Source organism: Canis aureus, chromosome 22, assembly GCF_053574225.1.
Source record: "Canis aureus isolate CA01 chromosome 22, VMU_Caureus_v.1.0, whole genome shotgun sequence".
NCBI classification, from domain to species: domain Eukaryota; kingdom Metazoa; phylum Chordata; class Mammalia; order Carnivora; family Canidae; genus Canis; species Canis aureus.
Window position 1 is genome coordinate 24,967,278 of NC_135632.1, and position 26,454 is coordinate 24,993,731.

The following is a 26,454-nucleotide window of genomic DNA, read 5'->3' on the forward strand; positions in this document are numbered from 1 at the left end:
CTAATTTTCCTTTGGATTTCTTTGTGAATTATTTAGAAGCACTTTATTTAGTTTCCAAATACTTAGGGATTTTTTGAAGATCTTTCTGCTACTTATTTTAAAATTTTAATTCTGTTTTAGTTAGAGAATACAGTTGGTATGACTTCAATCTCTTAAAATTTTGATAATTGCTTTATGGTCCACAACATAGTCTATCTTGGTAAGTATTGCATGTGTGTTGAAAAGAATATATATTCTATTGTTGTGTGGAGTGTTCTATAAATATCCATTAGGTGAGATTAGTTGCTAGTATCACTCAAGACTACTGTCTTTCTGCTGATTTCCTACCAAATATTGAGAAAGGATATTGAAACTCTGATGCTCTTCTCATTTTTAAAAAATATTTTTTCTCTCTGAGTTTTATTTTGGGTAATTCCATTGCTACATCTTCAAGTTCACTGATGTTTTCTTTTATCAAATCTAATTTGTTATTAACCCCATCAAGTATATTGTTCATCCTAGACATTACAACTTTTATCTCTACAAATTCTATTTGAATCTTTTTTTTGTATCTTCCATGTCTCTACTTTTTCACATATGAAATATAGTTATATTAGCTATTTTAATATCTTTGTTAATTCTAACATCTGTGTCAGTTTTGGTTTGTTTTAGAGTTATTATGCTCTTGATTATGGTCATGTTTTCATGTTTCTTTTTGTGCCAGATATTTTGAAATTTTCCTTTTTGGATGTGGAATATTTTTCTATTCCTACAAATATTCATGTTACATGCAAACTATTTGATCCTTTTGGGTTGTGCTATTATAATTTGTTTGGTGAGTTCAGAGCAGTGCTTAATTTGAGGCTAATTATTCCCCACTACTGAGACAAGACCTTCCTAGGTTTTCTCCCCAATATTCTATAAGTTATGAGTTTTTCCAGGCTTGCTGGCAGGAAAAGGCATTGTTCCTGGACTGCTATGAGCAACTGGCACTATTCTGTAATCTTTTCTGATGGTTCTTCCCTTAGGTTCAGGGCATTTCCTCACATGCATGTGCACTCACCAATCAACATAATTTGTTAAAGCATGAGGAAAAGTATTTCATAAATGTTGTGATAGAAGAGGATGGTTGACCTATGTTAGTGAAATATTTGTTCATGCATGCCCATATCAAAAAGATTACTGCTTTTCCCCAATTTTCTCTTTATAGTTGAGCAAAATCTCAATCCTTTTCCAAAGTACCCAGCAGAATTATTTTCTAAGGAGGTATATTTTCACTCACAAAAATCTGTAAAAAATAGGCTCTCTTCCTACTTGCAGGATTAGCATGAGAATCAAGAAGCCAAATGTAGATGCTTATGTTTCAAAAACTCTAAAATAGCCAAACATAAAGTATGATTATTCTACTTTGAGTCTAAATTCATCTTACTTAGGGAGAGTGGGCCTTCAAAACTATTTTCTCTCAAGAAAACCTGGCAGGAGTATGGATACAATATATCCATAGCTCATAGCAATACTGTGTATTTTCTGGAAATGTCATGGAGCCAAAGTCCCGTCTTCAAGTCTGTGGAAGAATTTCCACAGAATGGCAGAGGAGGAAGGGCTGGCTCACTTTATTATGGAGGAGGCTTGGAAGGAATGAGGGATCCAACTAGATTTCTAGGGAAGCGGCCCCAGAGATTAGCCTAACTTTGGCTGACATTTAAGCCACAATACCATGTGTGCTCCAGTAACTTTAGGAAGAAGCAGAAGTGGAAAGGGAATTTAGAGAGAAGGGAGAATTTACAGGACACGAGCCATTTGGACTGGGATTAAGTATGCTGTGAAGTAGCTATGCTGTCTTTCATGGCATTTGTGGGAAACCTCAAGATATGCATGAATTATCCAGTGATCTGATCTGGAGTTTCTCCAGAGGCCAAAATTAGCCATGTGTTCTTCACAGGCAAGTCACATGTATAACTGAGGCTACCTTACATGTATATTTCTGTCCGCATGAACTTCAGCAATATTTTTTTAAGTTAACATTGTTTTAGAAGACTTCCCATGAGGTTGGCAATGTTTTCTTTCCTGCTTTTATACTGAGTATTTGATTGAGCATTCAGTTCACTTCAGGTCTTATGCTCAGCTCTGTGCATGTCTTCTCTCATGCACCATGAGGGTGCAGTTACCATCATTCCCCTTTTACAGATGAGCAAGCAGAGGCTTGGAAAGAGTAAATTATTTGGCCAAGAAATGACAGCTTCTAAGTGGTAGAGGCAGGATTTAAGCTCCACTCACATAAATCCTTCGAAGAAATGGTCATCAGATATGAGGGTAGAGCAGACATTTTAACCACTTCGCCAAAAGCCCTGGGAGCTGATATGAAAAATGAGGTTCTTGGTCAACTGCTATTCCTTCTAAGTGAAACCACTAGAGGAAGTTTTCTTCCAAAAGTAGGTAACTATATGAATTAAATAAAAATTTCAATTTTTTCTTCTCTAGGCATTATAGGGCAGTGGTTATGAGCAGAAACTTGTGGTTTGAGTCCTGTTTCTGCTGTTTGTTACCTCTGTGACTGAGTCCCTCCATACCTCAGTTTCATTATGTAAAAAATAGCAATAATAAACTATAATCTTATAAAGTTTTTTAGAGAGTTAAATTAAGTTTGCACAGTGCCTAACATATCCTAAGTACTCCACAGATATAATTTTTAGAGGGAAATAAATAGAAAAGCTGCAAAGACCTGAAAATCCTGCCCATGTTACTATATTTCGTAAATCAGAATTTCCATAAGAAAAAATGCATAATCAACTGGTATTAGTGGAAGACAACTTGCACATGCACATATGTATGCATGTTCTCAGAAATGAGAAGGCTCATTCTGCTGTTTGTGAATGTTTAACTACAGAGGAGTTGGCAATAATTTATGTACCTCTCCATTTAACAATGCCATCTTAGGCCTGTCTTCCCTCCTTAGGTCAGTGGCCAAGTTCTAAGACGGAGCAGCAAGGAAGGGAGGCGCAAGAGTGTGTGTGACTGTGTATCATTGATTTTATGCCAAAGGGAAATATAGATACATTTAAAATTCCCTTGGTTTATTGTATGTGATCCTCTTTCCCACATTTACCTGAACAAGTAGAAGTGACTGTCTTAAAATAGATTTCATCCTTTTCCCCCAAAGACAGAATAAATATCTTTCTTGACCTAGACCTTTCTAGGTGGCACTTAGTCTGACAGACTCACTCATGCAGTCAACTTCACACTCTGAAACAAGTCTGCAGAATGTACCAGCACACCGAGAAAAAGCAACGCATGCCTTAGGAATTATTTAGACCCAAACTACCCAGATCTAGCATTTTTGGTGTTTATGGTATTATTCTGTGCTCTGGACTCTAGGTGAATTTATAAGCAGTTTATAAAGCAAATTTATTCTGGCATTAGGGCCTCTGGATGAGTTTATAACCAGGAATTATTTTTAATGAAATTATGTTTTAAAAATAAAATGGGGGCAGCCCCAGTGGCTCAGTGGTTTAGCGCTACCTTCAGCCCCGGGCGTGGTCCTGGAGACCCAGGATCGAGTCCCACGTTGGGCTCCCTGCATGGAGCCTGCTCCTCCCTCTGCCTGTGTCTCTGCATCTCTCTCTCTCTCTCTCTCTGTCTCTCATGAATAAATAAATAAAATCTTTAAAAAAATAAAAAAATAAAATGGCACTACAAAAATTATTTTAAGATAATTTTCCCAAATGATGATGTGATCGAATTTATTCTCAAATTTGGCAATTGGATTTATTTCCTTATCTGTAAATGCAGACAAAGCCATCACCAAGCCACATGGCACACATGGTTAAAAGTTAGTGGGCATGGGTATGAATCCTGGTTCTGCTACTTAAAGCTAAGTACTTGAAGCTCTTATTCAGTGTCTTCATCTGTAAAATACAAAGTGCAGGGGTACTGGGATGGCTTAGTCAGTTGAGCATCTGACTCTTGATATTGGCTCAGGTCATGGTTTCAGAGTTGTGAGATTGAGCTCCATCTTGGGCTCTACACTCATCGAGGAGTTTACTTGAGATACTTTCTTTCCCTCTCCCTCTTTCTTTGCCCTTCCCTCTGCTTGCATGTGTATGCTCTAAATAATCAAACAAACAAACTTTAAAAATACAAAATGTAATAATAGTAATAATGATGATAGACTTTTTGGTAAAGATGAAATGTAATCATGTGTCTACAGTGCCTAGCACTGTGCCTGGCACACAGTTGTGCTAAGTAAGCAGTAGCTTCTGTGGTTATGACTATTCTTCGTGCATTGTTCAATCATCAAGTGAGACAGTGCAGAGAAATAGTTCTCTGAGAATTGTACTGCAGTGAATAAACATTAGTCCTCAGAGCATTCCATCTGTACTTTTAGTTAAATGGAATATGTTCTGACTTGTGTTACACATTTTTTTTGTACACACAGAATATATTCTGTCAAACCCAAGCTCCTTGAAGATAGGGCCTCTGTCTGAGTCTTTAAAAAAAAAAAACAAACAAACAAACCAAACAAAACAACTTCTCTAAGTCCCCAAAGAGAATAACTCAGGGCTTAACTCAGAACAGGAGCCAATATGTATTTGCTACATGAAAGGACATCTGAATAATCATGGAAAATCCACATAAATCCTTAGTGCTTAATGAGGGCTGTCACTGTTACCTTCACCTCCACCACCACCACCACCACTACTGCCATCCCACCTTCACACTTCCACCACTGCTCTCATCACCATCATTTCCCCACCACTACCACTATTACCACCACAATCATCACCCCACTTTCCTACCCCTACCTCCATCTCCACCATCAACATCTCTACCACCCACCTCTACCACCACCATCAGCAACAGCTAACACCTTCACCACCACTGTCTTTCCTATCTCTGCAACCAGCGCCAACTCTGTCATCACAACCCCCTCTACCACCACCACTATCACCCAATTACTATTTCCAAGTTTTATTCCATAAGAAAGGGGTCTGCATGAAAAAAAATGTCACTAGTATTCTAGAACATTGCTTTATTACTTGCAATAAATGATTGCATGAGACATACAGAAGCAACCTCAGTGTACATTTGAATTCAAACAGTCCACATATCCTGAACAATCAGTTCACATTAGTTTTGTCCACATTCAAAACCTTCATGGAAGACACTCAAAACTGTAATAACAACATAATAAATTCCCAAGCAAAAGTAAACGCAACCACCTCAGCCTACAGTTTAATATGATCAGGAAAATCAGTTTATTCCCCAAAGAACATCAAGATGGTTGAAATTTCCTAAAGCGTTCGTGAAACACATCATTAAAATTCAGATACGACCACAATTTTATTACTGACCTCCTCTTTAGAATGTGTACTGAAATGAAAGTAGGACATTCAGCTGGTGTTCCACAGGTGACTTAGAAGCCAATTCTGCTGCATTTTTAAGTCCAGTATGGATTTAAGTTCAGCAGAAGTCAAGATAATATATTCAAGTTCAATACATAACGGCAAAAATTAGAAATGAACTAAGTGTTCAATAAGAGATAAATTCATTCATTGAAAGTAACATAAGATACAGAAAAATCAGTATGAAGCTTGCAGCAACATGCAAAATGTATGACATTAATATGATGTGAAAAGCAGGATATCCAATTGGATGAAATGATGTAAAACTATATACCTATGGAAAAAACAAAGAATATACTCTACACTATGAATAATTTTTGCTAAATTATTTGAGATTCTTTGTATTCAAATCTTATATGATATGATAGTACTTTCATAATTTTTTAGATTTTTTTGTTTTAGCAGAATCTTGAGAGTGTAACAGGGAAACCGTTGACAGGGTGTAGGAATTGTGAGTCCCTACTCTGAGAACTTGGGGCATGAAGTTTCTTCTAAAACTAGGTTTCTCCCACTATTGACAGTTTGACTAAATAGTTCTTTGTTGTGAGGGGAGGTTCTGGGCATTGTAAAATATTTAGCAGCGTCTGTGGCCTCTGTCCATTAGATGCCAGTAGCACCTTCCAGTTGGGACAACAAAAACCATCTCCAGACATTGCAATGTCTCCCAGGGTGGGTAAAGTGCAATCACCCCCAGGTGAATTTGCCAGAGGTGATTACTAAATACCTTTCCAGCTCTAATACCCTATGACTGAGTAGAAGTCAAAAGACATATTGACTTAAAAAAAAAAAAAAAAAAAGCTGGTTTGTAGTTCAGAATCAGATTAATGTTCGAAAAATAAAAAATGTAAAATGGAGCCTATGCAAATTCCCTAAAACAGAATTCCAGTCTAGTTCTAAGGGAGAAGTGTTATTTCTCATTTCTCAGTGAAATTCATTGAAAAGAACATTAGTTGAAGTTATCCTATGGCCTATGACCTCTTAAAGCTGTGAGCGAGCCCCAGCCTCAGTTTGGGTTGTATTTAACATTTCATTACAAATTATCCTGTCCTTTAATCTTGAAAATCAACTAACTATATCTTAAATATTGGTTAGCACAGTATCTTTGATGAAAGTACTGGCTTGCCCCTGGGTCACAGTTACAACTTAATTAGAATTAAACCACCCATTTTTCATTTCACAATTCCTAAGTACTGTGTGTATTCCTTTGGTAAGTAATTAAGAAAGACTGAATTTTCCAAAGAATTTTTATATTGCACATATTGTGGTCAAAATGCATGATATCATCTCTACATTATCTTTATATTATTTAGATCTTAAAAAGTGTTTTTTTAGATGTTGAGTGGATGGAGGGAGACATGAACGTTCAGTGGTCTTAGAGGAGTAAAATAAAATTATTATGCAGTTCATGGGGATTCCTTTGGAAACAGGAATTCCCACCTCTGTTTTGTGGTTCAGATACTCAATTGGTTTCAGCTCCATTGAGAATGCAGAGCAAATCTGGCCCACCAAAGTAGTAGGATGAACAGCGGTTCTTAAAATACCACCTGTATTAGAGCCATCTGCTCTGCTTCTTAAAACTCAGATTCCTGAGCCCCAGCCCCAGAGTTTCTGATTTGGTAGGTCTGGGTGAGTGCTGAAAAGCTGCATTTTTAAAAAATATTTTATTTATTTATTCATTCATGAAAGACAGAGAGAGAGAGAGAGAGAGAGAGGCAGAGACACAGGCAGAGGGAGAAGCAGGCTCCATGCCGGGAACGTGATGCGGGACTCGATCCTGGGACTCCAGGACCACATCCTGGGCCAAAGGCAGGCGCTGAACCGCTGAGCCCCCCAGGGATCCCCGAAAAGCTGCATTTCTAATGAGTTCCCAGGTGCTGCTGGTGCTGCTGGTTTAGGGACCACACTTTGAGAATCCTTGGGATAGTGGATCTCAAGCTTGTGGACATAGAAAAATTACCTCTGGTGGTTTTAAAGTTTCTAGACTATTCTCCACCACTCATACTCCTAAATATGAAGGAGTAGTTCTGAGGAGGGCTTAGCAATCTGTGGCTATGAAGGACTTCCAGGTGATTCTGATACAAACTGTCCTTCAGCTGTTGTAAGGATTAGAGAGGGCCAGGAAAGGTGATGAAACTGAAGATGAATTTGGAAATCAGAGGGAGAGGCATAGGTAGAGAAATAGTGATTGTGCTTCTCAAGGAAAATACACAACTCATTACCAGCCCACAGGACTCTGGAAACTATACATATCTTAAGTGGTTCAGATTCCTGACTTTCCCCCAAGACTGTCAATTCAAGGGCAGAAAGATCAGCCATCAGCCATAAGAATCACATTACAAATGAGTAACAAGCACAGCATATGAGGGTGTTTATGCAAGTTATCAACCTTCTATCTGTACATCTGGAACTAATCAAAGCTCATCTCTTAGCAACTGAATAAAATATCTAACCCACAATGTACTCTTCATGAGGACGGCGCATTATATAGAAAGTCCTCAGCAGGTTTTGGCAACTGGCTAAAGATGATAAAAGAAAGGAAGGAAGAAATAGCACAAAATCCCTAGGCAACACTTATGATCTGAAACTCAGATTTAGTTTACTGGATAAAAAAATATATATTATCCTTAGATCTGAGGCTCATACTGTTTGCAGGCTACCACAACATGACATAATCCTCCACGGAACTCCCAGCACACTTCAACCCACTGCAGGAGAAATGAAGTGGGGAGGGGCAGCTAATAATCTACATTTTTTCCTAGTAGAGCCATGTACAATGATTTCTTTGGCCAAAATGAACCTTCCACTAGCTACAAGTATCTTGATTCCTCAACATCTAATAAACCAAATAAAGTCTTTCTGTTATTACTGAACAATGGTTGTTAAAAATGGCAACAAAGATGAGTTCTTTTTCTCTTTTTTCCCCTAAATATCCAGTTATATCTATCCTTTCCTGAAAAGATTCACATTTCTGAATTATTAGACTTTAGAATGCTTACCTCTAACAAAATGATCACAATTGATAGTTTGGTATTCTAATCCTGCCAAACAACTCCCCCCCTCCTTTTCTTCTTTTTTAAACCAAACCATAATAAATTCCTGTACCTTATCATTGAAATGAACACCCAAAATTAATTCTATCCATTAAAAAGAAGAAATATCTATCCTCTTCTGTAAGCTAGGTCTATATGATAATAAAAATTGTTTAACTAAAAAATATACATAGTTAAATGCCTTGATGACATGGCACTATAGACATTTAGTTTTACTGCATTATGTTTTTAAGCCTTATTTTTCAACTAATGATTGACCTTTTCTTTTTTTAAAAAGATTTGATTTATTTATTCATGAGAGACAGAGAGACAGAGAGAGAGAGAGGTAGAGACACAGGAGAGGGAGAAGCAGGTTCCATGCAGGGAGCCCCACGTGGGACTGGATCCCGGGTCTCCAGGATCACACCCTGGGCTGAAGGCAGCGCTAAACCACTGAGCCACCCAGGGATCCCCCCTGACCTTTTTATTCTTAATCCTAGCTTCAAAAAGGAAAGTTTGGTTGTTTTAAAGGTGAGTGCAAATATTTATATTTCATAAATAGGGGGACACTGTGGAGACGTGAGTGTTGAACCCAAGGAAAAGAAAAAGTATTTATCCAAGCAAGTTACTGAGAATGAATGTGATTCATTCTTAGGAATAACTGACCTCAGATTGGCTCCCTTTTTTTAAAACTTGCATTGTCTAACAACATACATGATACTTATGACTTACTGCTTTAAATGCTGGTATTCTGGCCAAATGAATGTTTTGGAAGCCTCTACATGCACAGCTGAAAATGGCTGAAGTCTGTTTGAAATGCTCCCCCCCGCCTTTTCATGAAAACACAGACAAAAACCCTATGCATCTGATTTATTTGAAACTATTAAATCCTGCCAGAAGGTATTCTTGCTTTGCCACTCAAATGTATAAAGTAGGCAATGGGAAAGTCTGTGCTCTGTCATTTCTAAGTACCTCAAAAATAACATACCTTCTCATGCAATCACAGAGTCCAAAGTGCTGGCCAGGCCAGCTTTTATAGTGATTTTAATCTTTCCTCTACTCCGATGTTCTCTTATCACTTCCTTCTACATCACACTATCCTTCTAGAGAAATCTTAAGTCTGATGAGGATAGCAGGGACATCTCTTAGAGCTCATATCAGTGGTGCTTGTCATCTTTTAAACCTTAATTTTCAACCAAAGCAGTGGCTGTAGCTACCATCTTGAACTTGAAAAACAGTTGCCTAAGAGAACAGCCTTCGTTTACTTGATTTTCTGCTCGTGTTAAAAGATGAGGACCCCCATAATTTAAAAATTCCATTGTAACTTTTCATTTCCTTACCAGAAGTAAAACTTGCAATTCCTTCAGAATCCTGACCTTTTTCATATGTGATCATTAATCCTTGTGGCTTAACCCTGTCGTTTATGTAAGCCACATGGGCACTTCCACCATTCTCCCACACAAAAGATGTGTCTGATTTAGCACTTAATTCCTGGCCAATGAAGCTGTCCTCTCCTGAAGAAAACTCCTGTGTCTCAGGAGTAAATCTAGCAGATAAAAATGAAGTGTTAGATGGTAGCTTTGAGGAATGCAAATAAAATATTCCAGTGATTTGATATAGTTACTTAATCATTTCTTAGAAGAAAAATGAGTGGTAAAAATCTAAATTCATTTCAGTAAATTATTCATTATGATTTTTTATTATTAAAAAGTATAAACTGATAAACAATTCCCATTTATCCTTCATTTTCCCCCATCTGCTTATAGCCTAGTACCTACTAGTTTGGAATAAACTGAGTCTGATTTGCCACAGAGTTTTAGGTAAATAAGAAGAAACTCAATCATAGGTTATTTGGAACAAGCATATAATCTCTCAGATTGATGTCACTCCCCATAGAAAACAAAGAAAACAGATATTTAATTTTCCAAGAACTGCTCTGAAAAGAATAAGACTATATAAAACTTATCTCATCAACATCATATTTCTTAAAATGGTGTCTACATTTATATTCTTAGGAGTTTAAGAATTCTCTATGATAATTTGAGGATGTGTTTTTTTAGATGACGATAGAAAACACATTTGATATAAGTTGATATGCACCTTTATGTAATTTCAATGTCTTCATGTTCACATTTGTATTCGATACTACTGTTTGGCACTTGGGAATACTACTTTAACTGTTGGGAGTTAATGAGGAAAGGCAAAAAAACTCAAACATAATATGTGAATAATACATTCACACTTAAAGCCAAGTGATATGATGACATATGATATGAATGACAATTCTGTAATAGTACAGGTGAAGACAGCAGTGAGGAATTAAGGTGTCATGTACAGAGTAGGCAAGCCAAAAGCAGGTGTACCTCTGCAACATGCATCATGTTTTACTTTTTTTTTTTTTTTTACCAATAGGAACCATAATTTTTGTTTTTAATAATTCTATCTTGGCAAAGCAGAATCATCCATTATATTAAATTAGCACTTTAAATTTGTGTTTTACTGAGTTTGCTTGGATTCTATGCACGTTTGTTTTAGTCTGATAGTTGCACAAGAACTATAAATACAGTATTTGCAGCTAGGTTTATGTTTGTGTATGTTTGAATAACATATATTTTATCTGCAGTTCTCTAAGAATTGATTTGCCTTTAAATGAATTTATGTCTTATTCAATGCTGGGAAATATTGCTTCACATGACATCAGTGCCATAGTGTTCTTCAGGTGTTGGCTACTGGACATTTCCTTGCTAAACTACCAAGTGAATGAAATCTGACATTATAGGAATATGTACTTGTATGAATTCTGAGCATGCATCATCTTGTCATTGTGCTTCTGGATATGTGTGAGATACCTTATCTGTTCTGAGAAACTCTTTCCTTAACTGCAATCTGAGAGGAAGAAAGTAATTATGGGCTTAAATTTGGGCTTTTGCAAGGCTGCAGTTAGGGATCCAAGCTTGGTGAAATACAGAGAAGCAGAGAGAAACCAAAGGGCCACTCATTCTGTTTGAGGTTCAAGATTCATTCAGATTAATTATTTATATTGTTATTTAGGATACAATTTTAAGGAAAAAAATGCTTATATGTGCAATTATATTGTGGGGTCTTTTATGTTATCTTTTGGGGGGATGAAACAATGGATTGTTTGCAACCCCAGGCTTCAGGGAAATAAGACATTGTGATAAACTGTAATAAGTGCTTCCACAGAAGTATAAGAAGATACAAGAAAGTAAGGACTTTGAAAGTCAAAACGGGCCTCTAAGAGGAGGCATCTTCCATCAGGGCCATGGACAATGGGTAAGATTTCACTGGAAGGAACAGAGTTCCAGGCAGTGTAACCCGAGACCCAGGAGGGTGAAGCAACCATTCACACAAGGCAGGTAAGAGTCCACTATGGCCAGAACTCAGTGCTGATGCTGGGGAAGGGTGGGAAGTGAGGTTGCAGTGACTAAGGCTATATTGTGGGTTCTATTCTGGGGTAGATCTCAATGTGGGAATTTCTCAGGAAACCATGAACTGAAAGGAAAAATTGTAATACAGCTCATGAGGAAGTTACAGAAACATCAATCCAGAAAGCATGCTTGCTGTGTAGCTTCTGCTCTAGAAAATGGAATATATGGGGAAGCCTTTAGAGACCTTATTAGCTTTCTCAACCTAATAAGCTGCCATCAGTCAATTAACAGTCTCTTATAAATAGAAGAGATTTCTAACTCACAGGAGATCACTGTTTTGATTATCTTCTTCTTCTGAATTGATGAGTCTACAGGTATTCTCAAGCACTGGTGGTGGATACTGATTGAATCCTCCTATTGAGAGAGCAAAGTTATAGTTAGGTTTTTAAATCAGAAATTACATTTGCTAAGGAAAAAAAAATCCCAACAGGAATCTTCTTGAAGCAATCAATGTCACTAAGATATTTTAGCCAAACTTGGGGGGAGTGGAAACAGAAAACAGTAGTAACTAGAAACAACCTTCAAACTTGGTTTTAGAGTGTTTTGCAGCCAAAGAATTACTAGGCTCATAGAAAACAAGCCTCATCAAATTGTTCATTTAAGGGTTAACTGTACCACAGGATTTCCACATGCTCAGGCTAATGGACTCTAAGGGAAATTTTATTCTGAATCTGTCAAGCTTATTTATTCTAGTTTATGCTAATGGATCAAACATAGAAAAGGTAGCATTTTATAATATGATGCTATTTCTGTGCTTCTGTACCCATTAACACTGGTTTCCTAGGAGGAAAATGATCAAAGAAAAAATTTTAGCTTACTGACATAAATAATATGCCACATTGTGCCCTTCCCACTGTTGCTCTATGTTAAAAAGTGTATCATTATTTCTCCTCATTCAGGAAAATAGTTTTTAATTAAAGGAGGCTTTGGGCCACTGAATGATCCACAATTCCATGAAAATATCTTGGAGAATGTTTAGGGTTTTATAATAAGTGTACTTTTCTCTAGTTCTAAGACGAGCATTTTTTCCCCATTCCCTTGAAATGAGATTAAGTCTTCTAATCAATTGCATTTGACAGCTGCCATTAGTAAAGTGGGAACTGTTATACTAGTGACATTGCCTGTGTATGTGGGAATATCAAATATGCCAGCAATAAAGCTGATAGAATAAGGGTCAATAGTTTAGAAACAATTCCCAGAAGTGTTAGTAGAGAAATCTTTTAATCCCTATGAAACAAGTGGTTATGGGAAGGCACTGAACTAGGTGTATTTACCAACATTGTTCAGGTGGCAATCAAAAGCTAGCTCTAATCATCGCAACGCCTAACTTAGGAGCCCAGCAAGACCAGCTTTGAATTGTTTTTATAGAGTCCTTTAAAAGTGCTGTGTCACCATCTATCTTGACAACATAAAGAATAATGTTGCACTGAACAAGATAGATCTCAGTGAATTGGAGTCAAGAAATAGCTCACAGGAGTCCAGTTTTGAGTGTAAAGAAGTTTTAGGAATGCCCCCACTAGTCTATTTCATACATATGCCCTGTTTATGCATGCACAAGAGTGACATTTGCTAGTGTAAAAGAATTCTCAGTTACTATAAAATACAAAACTCTAATAGGCAAGTTGATAACAACATTAAATTGGAAGCACTTTTCTTTCTTTTTATATAATATAATGGTGTATCATACAATAGAAGGCATTTAAAGAAATAACATGATATTCCCAAGAATATTGGACTCTGCAATCAAATATGATTTACAGCAAAAAGATCGAGCTTTCTCTGCAACGGAGAGGGAACTCTTAAGATACTGTCATGATGGTGCTATTGGAGATTCCTCAAACACCAGGGCAACTTTGGAATTCAAAGAGTGGTGAGACTGGCTCCTACAGAACTTAGGTCTGAACATGGTAGAGTCCCAGAAGGAACAGGTTCAGCCATGATTCTGTGGGATGCCTTAGAGTCAGGGTTTCTCAATTTCAGTGCTACTGACAATTTGGGCTGTATCTTTTTTTTTTTTTTTTTTTCCTTCGGGAGGTATCCTGTGCTTTAGAGAGATGTTTAGCAGCATCCCTGGTCTCTATGCACTAGATGCTAGAATCCTCTCCCTCAGTTGTGACAAAAAAAAAGTATCTCCAGACATTTCCAAATGTTTGGGAGGTAAAATCATCCTTAGTCAAGAACTACTGCTCTAGAGAGTTTCTCAAATCATTTGTGGGGAAGGTATTTTATTTCTAATCCTTTGCAGACTGATCCTTGTGGATTCCATCTTGTCATATGAGACAGAGTACACTTTCATGCTGAGGCAATGTCAAATTGCTTTAAAGGTTTATAGCTGCTTATTCTCAATCTCTGTATTTCTTGCTTGCAGATCAGTTTGTGGACTCTTGCCCATCCAACAGGTGACATTTTGTAGTGCATTGGCCTCAAGCCTTCCTACTCAAAGTGTCATTCTTGGACCAGAAGCATTGACATCACTGTTAGAAATGCAGAGTCTCAGGCTCCACCCTCTACAGACTGAACCAGGATTTGAGTTTTAACAAGATTCCTATATGATTTGTATGCTTAAACTCTTTGGACTTTGGACTGTGCCATCTTTAAGCCTTCATACAGGTCTCCAGGGTGTACCAAGGTTGAAAATAAACCAGGTGCAGTAGGGCAAACTTTTAATGTAAATGCTTATCAAAGAAGTGCTAAAACTTCTTTAGGCTAGCAGATGTGGCTCTAGAGACCTCCAATCACTCCATGATTTTAGTGCTGAGATTTTGTGTAAAAGACACTCTCTCATGAAAAAAGTCTCACCAGATTATGGTAAAAATGGGGTATAATCAGGGTATGTCCCACCTCTCTCTCCCTCTCACCATCTAATTTGTATATTTGGGTTAGCTAGAGATTCAAAGATGTGTTAGGCTATCAATACTATTAACATATACCAATTTATTAAAACAAAAAAGGAAAACAAAACAATGACTTACGTCTGATATAGTAAACAAGTGGCTTTACAAACTTCGTAACATAATCCAGATCTGGTTTATGAATTCTCCCAAGCTGTATCAGATGGTGATCAAGTGGGTAGCTGGCTAACTCTTCCATGTCATCCATATGTGTAAAGCCCAGGGAAACCACAAATATGACATAGCCTTGGCACTTGGCCTTCAGAGCTACCTTCTTCAAGAATTCCTTTCTCTCATGATACTCTCCAGATAAGATCACAAAAATGACCTTGTGTTTTCTCAAGTTGGGTGTTTGTGGGAAGAGGTTCTCCACAGTCCACAGTAGGGTATGGCCAATGGTAGCTTCTCCTTTTAGCTGTTGGAGGGAAGTCTGGATATGCCTCTTCATTAGGACTCTGTCATTATAAGTTGTAAATCCAAACTCTGTTTTTACCACACCCTTCTTTCTCCTAGAAGTATCCCAAGGAGAATAGCTCAACAAGGCAATCCTATCACCAAAGTCTGAGATTCTTGGATCTGATGAAATGTTGAAGTTGTCAATCATAGAGCTCACCAAGGTTTTCACAGCCTTAAACTCATCATTTGCTATAGTCTGAGAATTGTCTAAGAGGAAAGCCACATCCATGTATGAATTTTCAGGTAGAAAAATCTCTTTGATGCAAACATTTGGAAAACATTTGTCTGAAAACACATAGAGAGATTCATGATTGATTCAATGTCTGCACAACAAGACACTGTTGTTTGAGATATTTTTCAAGTGCTTTAGTGACTTATTACCAATAATTAATAAACTATTTAAGTTAATGAAGAATTTTCAATGTCCCAATATTTCTGTGGCCACTAGAAGGCAATTTGGGAAAGTCTTTGTTGAAAGCAGATGTAGGTAGCATGTATGCTTGAAGTCTGTAAGTAATATCTAAACTCATTTAGAAAATATTTTCAATATTTTAGAGGTTTTTGATACACACTACCAAAATGTTCCCCAAAGAAAAGCCATATCAATTAGGATAGTATTTTAAACCAACTTTCACATTCTCTGGAAGCTCTAAATATTACAGAAATTGAAACCCTAACGTATGGTGTTAAAAGACTAGGAAACTTAAAATAAATCTACAATCAACACTAGAAATATCTGATAAAGCCAGATTTAATAACTCACCCAGAAGGCACTTAATTGTTTCAGCACAATAAATTCTCATGGGTCTTACCGTAGCAAAGTGTACAGTGTTGAAATTTTTCTAATGGCTCATACTTCCCATTTGGAGAAACTGGGATCACCTGAAATGTTCCAGTATTGTCAAACTGTAACGAAAAACAAGTATATTTGCTCATTTTCTTTCACCATTATCAGGGAGCCGTTGTGAACTCACTTTAAGGATTGGCTTGAAAAACGCCTAGCTAATCACCATTATCTTGCATTATAGCCCTTTGCTCTATTGAGTACATCTTTTTTGTCTCTCTCTCTCTCTCTCTCTCTCTCTCTCACACACACACACACACACACACACACAATCCTTTTAAACAACACAAGGAAGTAATTCAACTATCAGCATCTTTATTTTATGATGAGAAAACTATCACACAATAACCATTAGATTCACCCACTGAGGCAAGCATTAAAATCTCACACTTATTTCCAATTCTGAAATTCTCACTGAATTTTATGTGCTTCTTTTTTTTTTAAGATTTTATTTTTAAGTACCCATGTGTGTGCTCGCTTCGGCAGCACATATAATAATAAGTACCCATGTGTACTTAAGTACCCCATGTGTGAACTCAAACTCACAACCCCAAGATCAAGCCTCATGCCCTACTGACTGAGCCAGCCAGGTACCCCTATACGCTTCTGATTATGCACCAGCTGATAATGTGCCACACATCAGCTTCTGAAGTTGGATTCTGGAGAAATTTTATTTACGTACAAGTTTCCCTTGGCTTCTTTAAGCAGTGATCCCAACTATTTCCACCCCCAATAATCCTATTTAGAAGAAGGTACATCTTTCAGATGTCAAGTAGATTTCCTCAGTCACAAATTCTAATTTAAAAGTTTATTTCCAAAGATAGTAGACAAAAGATACTAAGTCTATTCAAAATTCTTGGTAGCACACAGTCTCATTTCGTCTGTCTCTTGGTTGCTTTTCTTGCTTCAATACTTACTGAGAGGTACAATATAGGGCATTCATTTATTCTTTTTTTTTTTTTTATGATAGTCACACAGAGAGAGAGAGAGGCAGAGACACAGGCAGAGGGAGAAGCAGGCTCCATGCACTGGGAGCCCAACGTGGGATTCGATTCCGGGTCTCCAGGATCGCGCCCTGGGCCAAAGGCAGGCGCTAAACCGCTGTGCCACCCAGGGATCCCCATTCATTTATTCTTAATTCACTCATTCATTCAGTGAGTCAATAACTACTTATTGGCCATTTACTCTGTGTGAGGCACCATGGAAAGCAGATACCTTTATTACAATGAAAGAAACCTATCATTCCTGGGTGGTGATGACGTATCTCTCAATCCACAGGGATATTTATGCTTTTCCCCCTTCTTCCTTGGGAAGGTAAAGGGTTAGAAAAGTTACACCCTGTTTTTCTGTAAAACACTGAGTGAGCATTTGAAAATATTTATAATTACTCCAGCCTTTTAGTCAAAAAGTATTTACTACATTCCTTACTATTTTTTTTTATGAAATTGGATGCTTTGGGTATTATTTTGTATTTGACCTTGTTTGTCTCCCATGGAAAGACTAAATGCTGCCTTGGTAAATCAAGGAAGTTTGTTCACAGGAATAAACCATATGCTCTTCATTCATCCATTCACTCATTCATTCATTCAATACATATTTATTGGATGCCTATAATGTTATAGGTAGTATTCTAGATGCTGGAGATACAGAAATGAACAAAGCAGATAAAATCTCTACCTTATAGTCTAGTGCAATAGGGACATATACCATAATACAACAAATAAGTAAATAATCTAGTATGTTGGGAGGTAGTCATTTTTGTAGACAAAACTTTGACTTCCTACAATCCTTTTTATCAGTTTATATTGTGACTTTCCCTGTGGCTCCTATATCCAAAAACTTCTTGGATGTATCATGAGCAGATTGATTCTCTTCGTGTCATAAAGGGCTTCCATTTTGATTTTATTTTTTACAGTAGAAAGATATGTATTTGTGTATATATTTAGACCTTTGTAATCTCTTGGACAACACAATAGCTTTACCCAGCTCCAGGAGCATGTAGTTCATGGCTAATCTGAATACATTTAAAAACAGTAAAACAGTAGGTGGAGAAATTCTTCAGTTTTGGGGGGAGAGGAGGAAATATAGACTCCCATAAGAATCTGTTGATCCAAACCTCTCTTGTGTTCTTTTTTTTTTTTTAAGATTTTATTTATTTTATTCATGAGAGACACAGAGAGGCAGAGACACAGGCAGATGGAAGAGAAGCAGGCTCCCTGCAGGGAGCCCAATGCGGGACTCAATCCTGGGACTCTGAGATCATGCCCTGAACCAAAGGCAGACGCCTCTCTTGTGTTCATATGTTCATTTACATTAAATGTTTTATACAACATTAGGGGTTCAAAGATCTCCTAAACTTCATCTATCATAAGTGAAAACCAGCTATTCAATGAGATATAGCAAGCAGAGGACAGGTGTTAGAAACACCTGATCTGCAGGGGGCTGATAGAGTACCATATTTAAGTCCCCTTCAATCAGAAAAACCTTAGTTCAAATTTTGATTTAGTCATTTATTAGCTGTACAAAATTGGAGAAGTCACTCAAACTCTCTGGGCCTCAGTTTCCCTATTTTTTAAAATAGGGATAACAACATTCACTTCAGCAGTGGGTTATGAGTATGTATATAAAATTCTAGGGACAGTGCCTGGCACACAGTAGGAGCTGAGCAAATGGGCTGCTATTATTACTGACTACTGTTGTTATTAGACATTGGATTTCATGGACTTTGGCAATAATATAGCTGGGAAAATTGCAGATGGGGTCAAGAGACCACATATCCTGCCCCCCCTCCCCCCCCACTGCCTACTATCCTTAACAGTACCACTATGTTAAACATAAAGAAGTTGCCAAGAGAAGTTCATACCTCAAAAGCCTCAAGGAAAATCCTTTCACTAAAAGCAAAGACTGCCGGACTGATATCTAGGGCATTAAATTCCATGGTGGCTGTGATGATGGATGACTGACTGGCTGCTTGTCCACTGCTGAAAAACACAGCAACTTTCCTCACATTGGCTCCCCCGTATGTCCGCTTGAAAATGTTCCGGGCCACAAACCTCATTGCATTACCAATGTCTTGGGCTTCTGTGGGGGGTCGATATTTTATTTGGGAAATAAGCTGGAGGAGCTGCTTCTTGCTATGGTAGTCTGACCAGCGGATGAGGTAGCTGGTGCCTGTGTCATAGGAAACCACAACAACTCTTGCTCCCACAGGGCAGTTACTTTCCCTGATGTTAAGGTCATTGACGATGGACGTGATGATGTCCCTCATTTCATTAAATCTCTGTTCAGAGACACTGTTGGACTGGTCCAGGGCAAATACCAGCTCCGTTGGGTACACTGGACACTTTTCTGCAAACATAAAAAGCAGAAGTATGAAGTTATTTCACTGATCAAAAGTCCTTCCCCTTCCTTTTACTCCAGGGTTGAGGCTGGTTCACATCAAAGGGAGCTGCAGGTGTTGCCTTTGGCTCTAGAACTAGAGGTAGGCACAAGTAATGCTTTGTTCGTGTGAAGGTGTTGTAGAAGTCTAGAGCATTCATATGTGGTGGTATGACGCTCAGACTTCACAGCCCTCAATCAGTCTGCTATTTAAAAGAAATTGAGGGGAGTATCTGTGCTGCTAGAACAGCTCTGAATCTTGATTGTGGTGGTAGTTACGTGAATCTTTGCAGGTGATGAAACTGAACTCACACGCAAAAAAATGAGTTTTACTCTAAGTAAATTAAGAAATGAATAAAAGGATATTATGGCTTATTGAGGGTTTTGAAAGTTTACAGTCTTTAAAAATCTTCAGAAATGATCTACTAATAATGATAGAATATTTTCATCCACTTATGCAAAAAATAATTCACTGAGTAGCATGCAGGGTGACATGCAGGGTGATGTACACTGAGATACATGCAAAGATGACCCAAATTCAAGCCTGCCCTCAAGGAATCTACGCTGGGGAGGATCACTCCATGGAAAGGTACAGAGTGACTATTATTCTTTGTAAGCATTCAGAGGACAAAGAGGCTATTTCCCAAGAAAGGGGCCCCCATGGAAGCTAGCTGTTAAATGAAAGCAAGGGCGGCTGGAAGAAGGGCGCAGCAGGACCACAGCAGGCTTGTAATGAGCTGTTATAAAAACGGAGCTGTCTGCAATTGTCTTCTGATGATTGAACTTTAGGAATCTCACAGGGATTGACCTATGTATCAAACCTAACTTTTCAAAGTGCTATTAAAGTCTGAACACAGGAAGAGAAAAAGGGATTATTTTAAAAAACAAACACTCCCATATACAGAGGCTGCTCTACTATTCTCAATCTGGCTAACTCCCAAAGCACATCTGACTCTAAATATCCCACACCCCAAACCACTGTTCTCAGCAATAGGAGAGGAAGGGTTGATTTAGAGATATTTTGAATAGAGGAATTTTACAGTGAAGAAAAAATATCAAAGCTAATGATGAACAACTAAATATGAAAAATTAAGTATTTTTTCCATCTTAGCCCTAGTACTAAAAATTTTTGAAGAAGTGATAGGTAAGTATCTTCAAAACTGACCTATTGCTACAGATTTTCCCAGAAAGCAGAACCAGTTTCTATTTATTTTTTCCTTTTCCTAGTGCCCAGCAGGATACCTGATAAATGTAATTCAAATCCAATTAAGTTTTATTGGGCACTTACATGTAAAAGGGTTTTTGGTGGGGTTTTTTGTTTGTTTGTTTATTTTTCAGAATTGAAATTAATGATGCCGAACTTTAGGATAAGCTCAAACTTTTGGGATAGGTCTCTATGGGTCTACTACAGCAGGCTTCTGGAAGACCAGGAGTTCTTGATGTTGACAACTGGCTTCAGAGGCAATGGAGTCCAAGAGACCTAAGGTGCTATGTGACACCCACTGTGGTCGAGGCCCCCAGAAGACCATCCACAGCAAGGTCAGCTTATTAGTGGTAGGCACTTGGTGAGATGAATGATGAGTGTGGGGGTCAGAGACAGGAAAGGAAACATCACCCATCCAAGAAGCCATTGTCCATAGGGTCAGCAAAGAGCAAGAAAATGGGGTCATTCAGAGCCCCATTCCTGAATTCCCCAGCAAAGAGGGCCTATTCCATAAAGAAACTGAATTGTGAATGGAGATAGGACGTAGAAAGCACAACAGTGTAAAGGGGCTTAGGGCTGGGTGTCACTATTTCACAATCAGGTAGAAGCATGATATTGACAATTATAATCCCAAGATGGCCGTGTCTGCATAGAAGGAAGAAGTCCTTTCTTCCATGGGACTGAGAGTTTCTTTCAAATTGGTCTTGTCAGAATGCAGTTAATTACTTCAGCAAGAATCACAGTATTGTAAGAATACTCACCTTTCCAACAGGCTATTAAAAAAGAGAGAGAAAGAGAGAGAAGAGTCTGTTACATTTTGGCACACAGGCTAAAAATAATCCCCCAGAACAAAATTTCAGCAAAGCTTAATATTTTATTTGACCCTACTTGCAAATAAGGCTAATTCCTAAATTATAGGAAGCCAAGGTTGGAGGCCTGGGGAACACGTACACAGAATTTTATTAATGGGTGAACCTTCCTGACCTTCTGTCCTTGTGAGCCATGACCAGCAGACTTCAGCACAATCCCAGTTGAAATCTGAAACACTGATCACTTGTTTTAGAAGCAGAATAGATGAGCCTCTGATTAAAAGGCAAGATAGCTCAAATTCAATTTGTTTTGTCTCTCTTCCTACAGCCTTGAGAGTCATTCAGCAAGGCAAGGCTAAAATATGAGGGCTTATTTTCCTCCCAGATGAACACCTTGGGAACCTCTCTTTTCCTGCAGAAATATGGGGTTTTCCAAATAAACTTGGTCTTTGCTAAAAAATACAGCTCCTGTGTTTGAGTGATATCCTATCTAGAGAGAGGAGGGAAAGCCCCCAAGGATTTCTCCTGAGCAAAACAGCATCTGGTTTTTCTAAGTGATTTACTCTGTAAGCAGGGGACCAATCAGAGGGAGATGTTGGTAAATCTTTAGAAAGCACTGGCCTGACAGTTTCCTTGCTCATTTTTCTCAGTTCTTAAAAAGCAAATGAGTCACTCTGATATAATAAAATATTTTATTAGCACTGGCAACAACCTAGCCTCCACCCTGCTGTCCCACAGCTCATGCTTTCTCATGTCACCCCTATTAACACCTTTTGATTGTTTTAACACTGTGGCTGCTGAGATGCTAACCACCACAGATGGGACTCAGAACCCACAGCCTTCTCTGCATCTCAAGGGCTGCAAAGGATCCCTTTTTCTCTGAGAACCTACATTTGTTAACCTTCAACCCAGCTGTGAGGCTAGAAACACAGGCTCTAGAAACAGACACCTCTGTCTGGGTTTCAGTGTGACAAAGCTGCTTGACATCAGGGGAAACTACTTGATCTCTTTTAGTATGTTTATTTTTCCTAAAAATCTTCTTTACTTATGCCCCCTCCTTCCAAAATTCTAATCATTTGGGTCCTCCTATTTTATTTACAACTGATGGATCGGCTCCTAAGGTGTGCCAATCAGGGCTTTGATCATGCACCTATTTACCTATCTGGTTACTGATCACATGTTGATGGTCTTTTGGGCTGACATTTGAAGACTTAACTGCTTCAACTGGTGAAAGTGACCAATGTTTTATGGTTAATTGTTTTGTTTCGAGATGTTTTGTGAAAGTCACTTCTGCAGAAGCTGCTAGACAGGATGCTAAGCTGTAAAACAGGATGCTAGTGAGTTTTCCCCTTAGCTGTTCTAACTCCCTGTTTTCTTGTTGGAGACCCTGGCCCTGACTACCTACATGTCCAACTGACTCCTAACACAACCACCTCTACTCCACATTCCTCTCAGCCCCCTAGAGCTCTTGTTTTATTCTGGGGGTAGGGTCTCAGTCACTGGCCTTAGTGCAGTGTTATAGGACTGAAGAGCAAACGTGTTAGACCAGGAGCCCAACCCCACAGGGCCTCCATGAAAGCACCTATAAAATGAGGCCCTCTGAATTAGCTCTAAAGACATGTCACCCAAATTCCATCTGGGTTCTGCATTCTGGAGTTTTGTTCTTATCAATCAGCACCCTGTCTGGTCACAGAACCCACATTCCCCTGGCCCCCTAATTTCCCAGCTAACTCCTTTCATTCAGGGTTGGAAAACTGTCTTCAAATCCCTAATCCTCAACAGGCCAGTGTTTATCTCCCTCACCACTTCCTCATCCTTCATTCTTCCTTGGGAAGATACTTGTTGATTTCCTGAGAACTTCCTTCCCCTACAATGGTTTTCCCTCTGTCCTATGCCCTGCACCTGGGGCCCCAGACCCTGGTTCTCACTTCCTCTGGGTGCTGGAGAGCCTGTCTATTTCTTGAGCAATGTCTTTCCCTCTAAGTCTCTTCCCTTTGAATCTTCTGTCCATTGGCCTTTTCTTGCTTCTTTTCAAGTTCCCCATATTTGTGGGACTTTCTCATCTCTGTAATGCCACTGCTGTCCTTTGGCTCCACTTTTTCTGCTAAGATGTCTTCCTGGGTTCATCCTTTGGCTTTCTGTTTCCTTTTCTGTATTTCACATCCTTAGGACCTCACTTATCCCTGTGACCTTAAGGAGTGAAATGACTTCAACATCCCAGTCTCCTTTCTTGACCCTCACTTTTATTTCAGTCCATTTATTTAGCTGCCTGCTGATCATTTAATTTAGGGCCCACACAGCATTTCCCTGCCTCTAAAATGTTTAGAGTCATCCTATTTTCCTACCAAGAGATTCTCTTTCCCAGTTCCTCCTGCCTTCTCTTCCACAGTGGCACTAAGCCTCTCCTGCTCTGGCCTTACACATATCTCAAACTTGTTTTTGTTGTTGTTCTTTCTTGCCTCACACTTGCAATGCCTACATTGTTATCCAGTCTCCTTAGGTTAGGTCTCTCCAGTTTTCCCATCTTACATTCTTCTGATTGTGATTGTATAAGCCTCATTATAAGTCAAAATGGAAGCATGAAAAAAGACAAATCACCTAAAACTCTACCATTCTAATAAAGTAAGCTGTTACATTTCTCTACTTTTGCTTCTAGAACTTATTTTATGTACATATTTACCTATATGTAAAAATCCTAAGGATCCAATATAATTTTCTCCTTTTAATGACAGTATTATTCATACTCTGATTGAATCTTAAAAAAAAAACATCTGCTTGGTATTTGATCAGAAGATGATACACCATAGCCTAACTAGTCTCTAAGTGCAAACAGTCTAAAGGTATATTCATTCACTTTGTTCTAATGAATAATATTTCAACAACTTATTTGCCTATCATTTTTCTTTCTTTTACTTTATGTCCTTGGGATAAGTTTTCACAAATGAAATCACTTGGCTTTTTCTACCTCATTTCCCTTCTTCATAACCAAAGACAATCTGTTGACTCCTGCTTTATTCCTCTTCTGAAATTATTCTCTTGCCTCTCCCCATCACTTTCCTATAACTGGACTCAAGTAATCCCATCCAAGGAGACTTCATTGACTCAGTAACTAACTCAACTGAAATCCCCACGCTCATCCCTTTAACACTATCCCTCACAGACCTTTGTACAAAATTGTTGTATTCATGAGAGCTAATTCACACAACTTTTGAGTTGGTTTCTAATTGTTTCCCATAAGCACATTTTCTTTCATATATGAATCACACTTCATGAGTCTTTTACTTATACCCTTTTCCTTCCCACCTTTGATGTGAGCTGTTCCTACAGCAAGTACTTGGGACAAGCCTGTTGTAGAGGACGCATGCCACCAGTGGATTCAGTTTACTGATTCTGCATACCCACACCACATCTCCTAAGGGCCCTCACCAATACACCGACTCCCTTGTTCCATGACACACAGATACTCACGACTATGGTCCCGCATGAACTGGATCAGATCACATTGCTGTAAATAAAAAAAGAAAAAGAGAACAGAAACATGAGCACAGCGACCTCTGAGTTGCCATATTTATTTGCTATTGGACTGGTTAGGTTTTCATTTGTGAATAAGAAATACGTACAGAATATACAGGCTTCCCTGCCATGCCTTTCATGCCCTAGGAAAACAAAACCAGAGCAAGTTATTGGTATGTAAATTTGAGTGACAGAACAAGAGTAAAGAAAAAAAACCTTCATTCTTAAAAACACAGCTGGCAGAGAGCAATTAAATTATTCCTGAACTGGTAGATTACAATGCTATATCCCTACTTAATCAAGGTGCAAACTTCTTTGTTTCAGTGTTAGATCAGTTAAGCTAATGTCTGCTCAGAGTGAACTGAATTACTTTTGTAGGTGAAAAGTAAAGAAACAAGTATTTCTTTCTTTTTTCTTTTTAAAGATTTTATTTATTTATGAGAGATACAGAGAGAAAGAGGCAGAGACATAGGTAGAGGGAGAAACAGGCTCCCTGCAGGGACCCTGAGTGGGACTTGATCCCAGGACTCTGTGATCATGACCTGTCCCAAGGGCAGATGCTCAACCACTGAGCCACCCAGGTGCCCCAAAAGTATTTTTTAAAGATGTTTGTACTAAAGATATAACACTTAGAAGGTACTTCTCATGAGAAAACTTGAAATGTAAACAACAGGCTTCCCAAAGCATGCCACAAGGAGAGGAATTTATTGAGAATTCAGAGGTACAGATGTATTACAAATCAAGCCATTTAAAATGCAGGTGGTAGCATACAACCTCTACATATGTGAAAGAACCAGAGACATTTTACAGGGCAAAATAGGCATTACACAAAAGAAGAGCATTACACCAAAGAGTAAGCTCATAAATGTGAGAGGTTATAAACAAAGGAGTACACATAATTGCCTGAAATGAATCAAGGAAGCTTCCTAAAAAAAATGGCAATGCTTTTTTTCACAGCTTGAAATTTTCTCTTTTCCCCTTATTACTTCCTTTATCAGGATCAGCCTTCTCCTTGGCAGCAGTTCTTAACATGTTCAATGCACATAGGTCTCTTTGGGCAGCTGGTGAATGCTAGTATGCTGGCTCCAGAAAATGCTATTACAAGCTTACACTCATACAATTTCACTGGCCTCAGAAGCTCAACCAGGGATGTCAGTCTAAGAACCCCTATTCTGAATGACAGCTGGGTCATCTGTACATCTAACCATCATCTATCAATCCATCCGTTGATCCATCCATCCATCCATCCATCCATCCATCCAACCATCCATGCATTAATCCACCTAATAAACAGTTAAATGTCTGCTGAATGCTGAGATGGCCCATTGTGCGCTGCTGGTGCTATCCAGAAGTGTGGCATCTATAATTCTACCCACTGGGAGCCCAGGTTCTTCCTGACCAGAATCAGGAAATTACATGTCTCACTAAGAGATGCAGAGTTTCATCCTTCCTTTTGTAGGCTATTGCAGAAGACAGAAAAGAATGCACAGACATTTAAAC

At 38.4% G+C, this 26,454-nt stretch overlaps 1 protein-coding gene across 1 annotated transcript in view; it reads right to left on the minus strand.

Annotated features, from left to right (window-relative positions):
- Positions 1–26,454, minus strand: part of COL6A5 (collagen type VI alpha 5 chain) — a 129,855-nt gene that overhangs the window by 14,289 nt on the left and 89,112 nt on the right. Inside the window, exons 30-37 of the mRNA XM_077865238.1 lie at positions 25,062–25,097; positions 24,910–24,946; positions 21,394–21,405; positions 18,914–19,398; positions 16,019–16,112; positions 14,832–15,491; positions 12,123–12,213; positions 9,751–9,956 (exon numbers count right to left, since the gene is read on the minus strand). Coding sequence (XP_077721364.1) covers positions 9,751–9,956; positions 12,123–12,213; positions 14,832–15,491; positions 16,019–16,112; positions 18,914–19,398; positions 21,394–21,405; positions 24,910–24,946; positions 25,062–25,097 — 1,621 coding nt within the window. The remainder of the gene's footprint in view (positions 1–9,750; positions 9,957–12,122; positions 12,214–14,831; positions 15,492–16,018; positions 16,113–18,913; positions 19,399–21,393; positions 21,406–24,909; positions 24,947–25,061; positions 25,098–26,454) is intronic.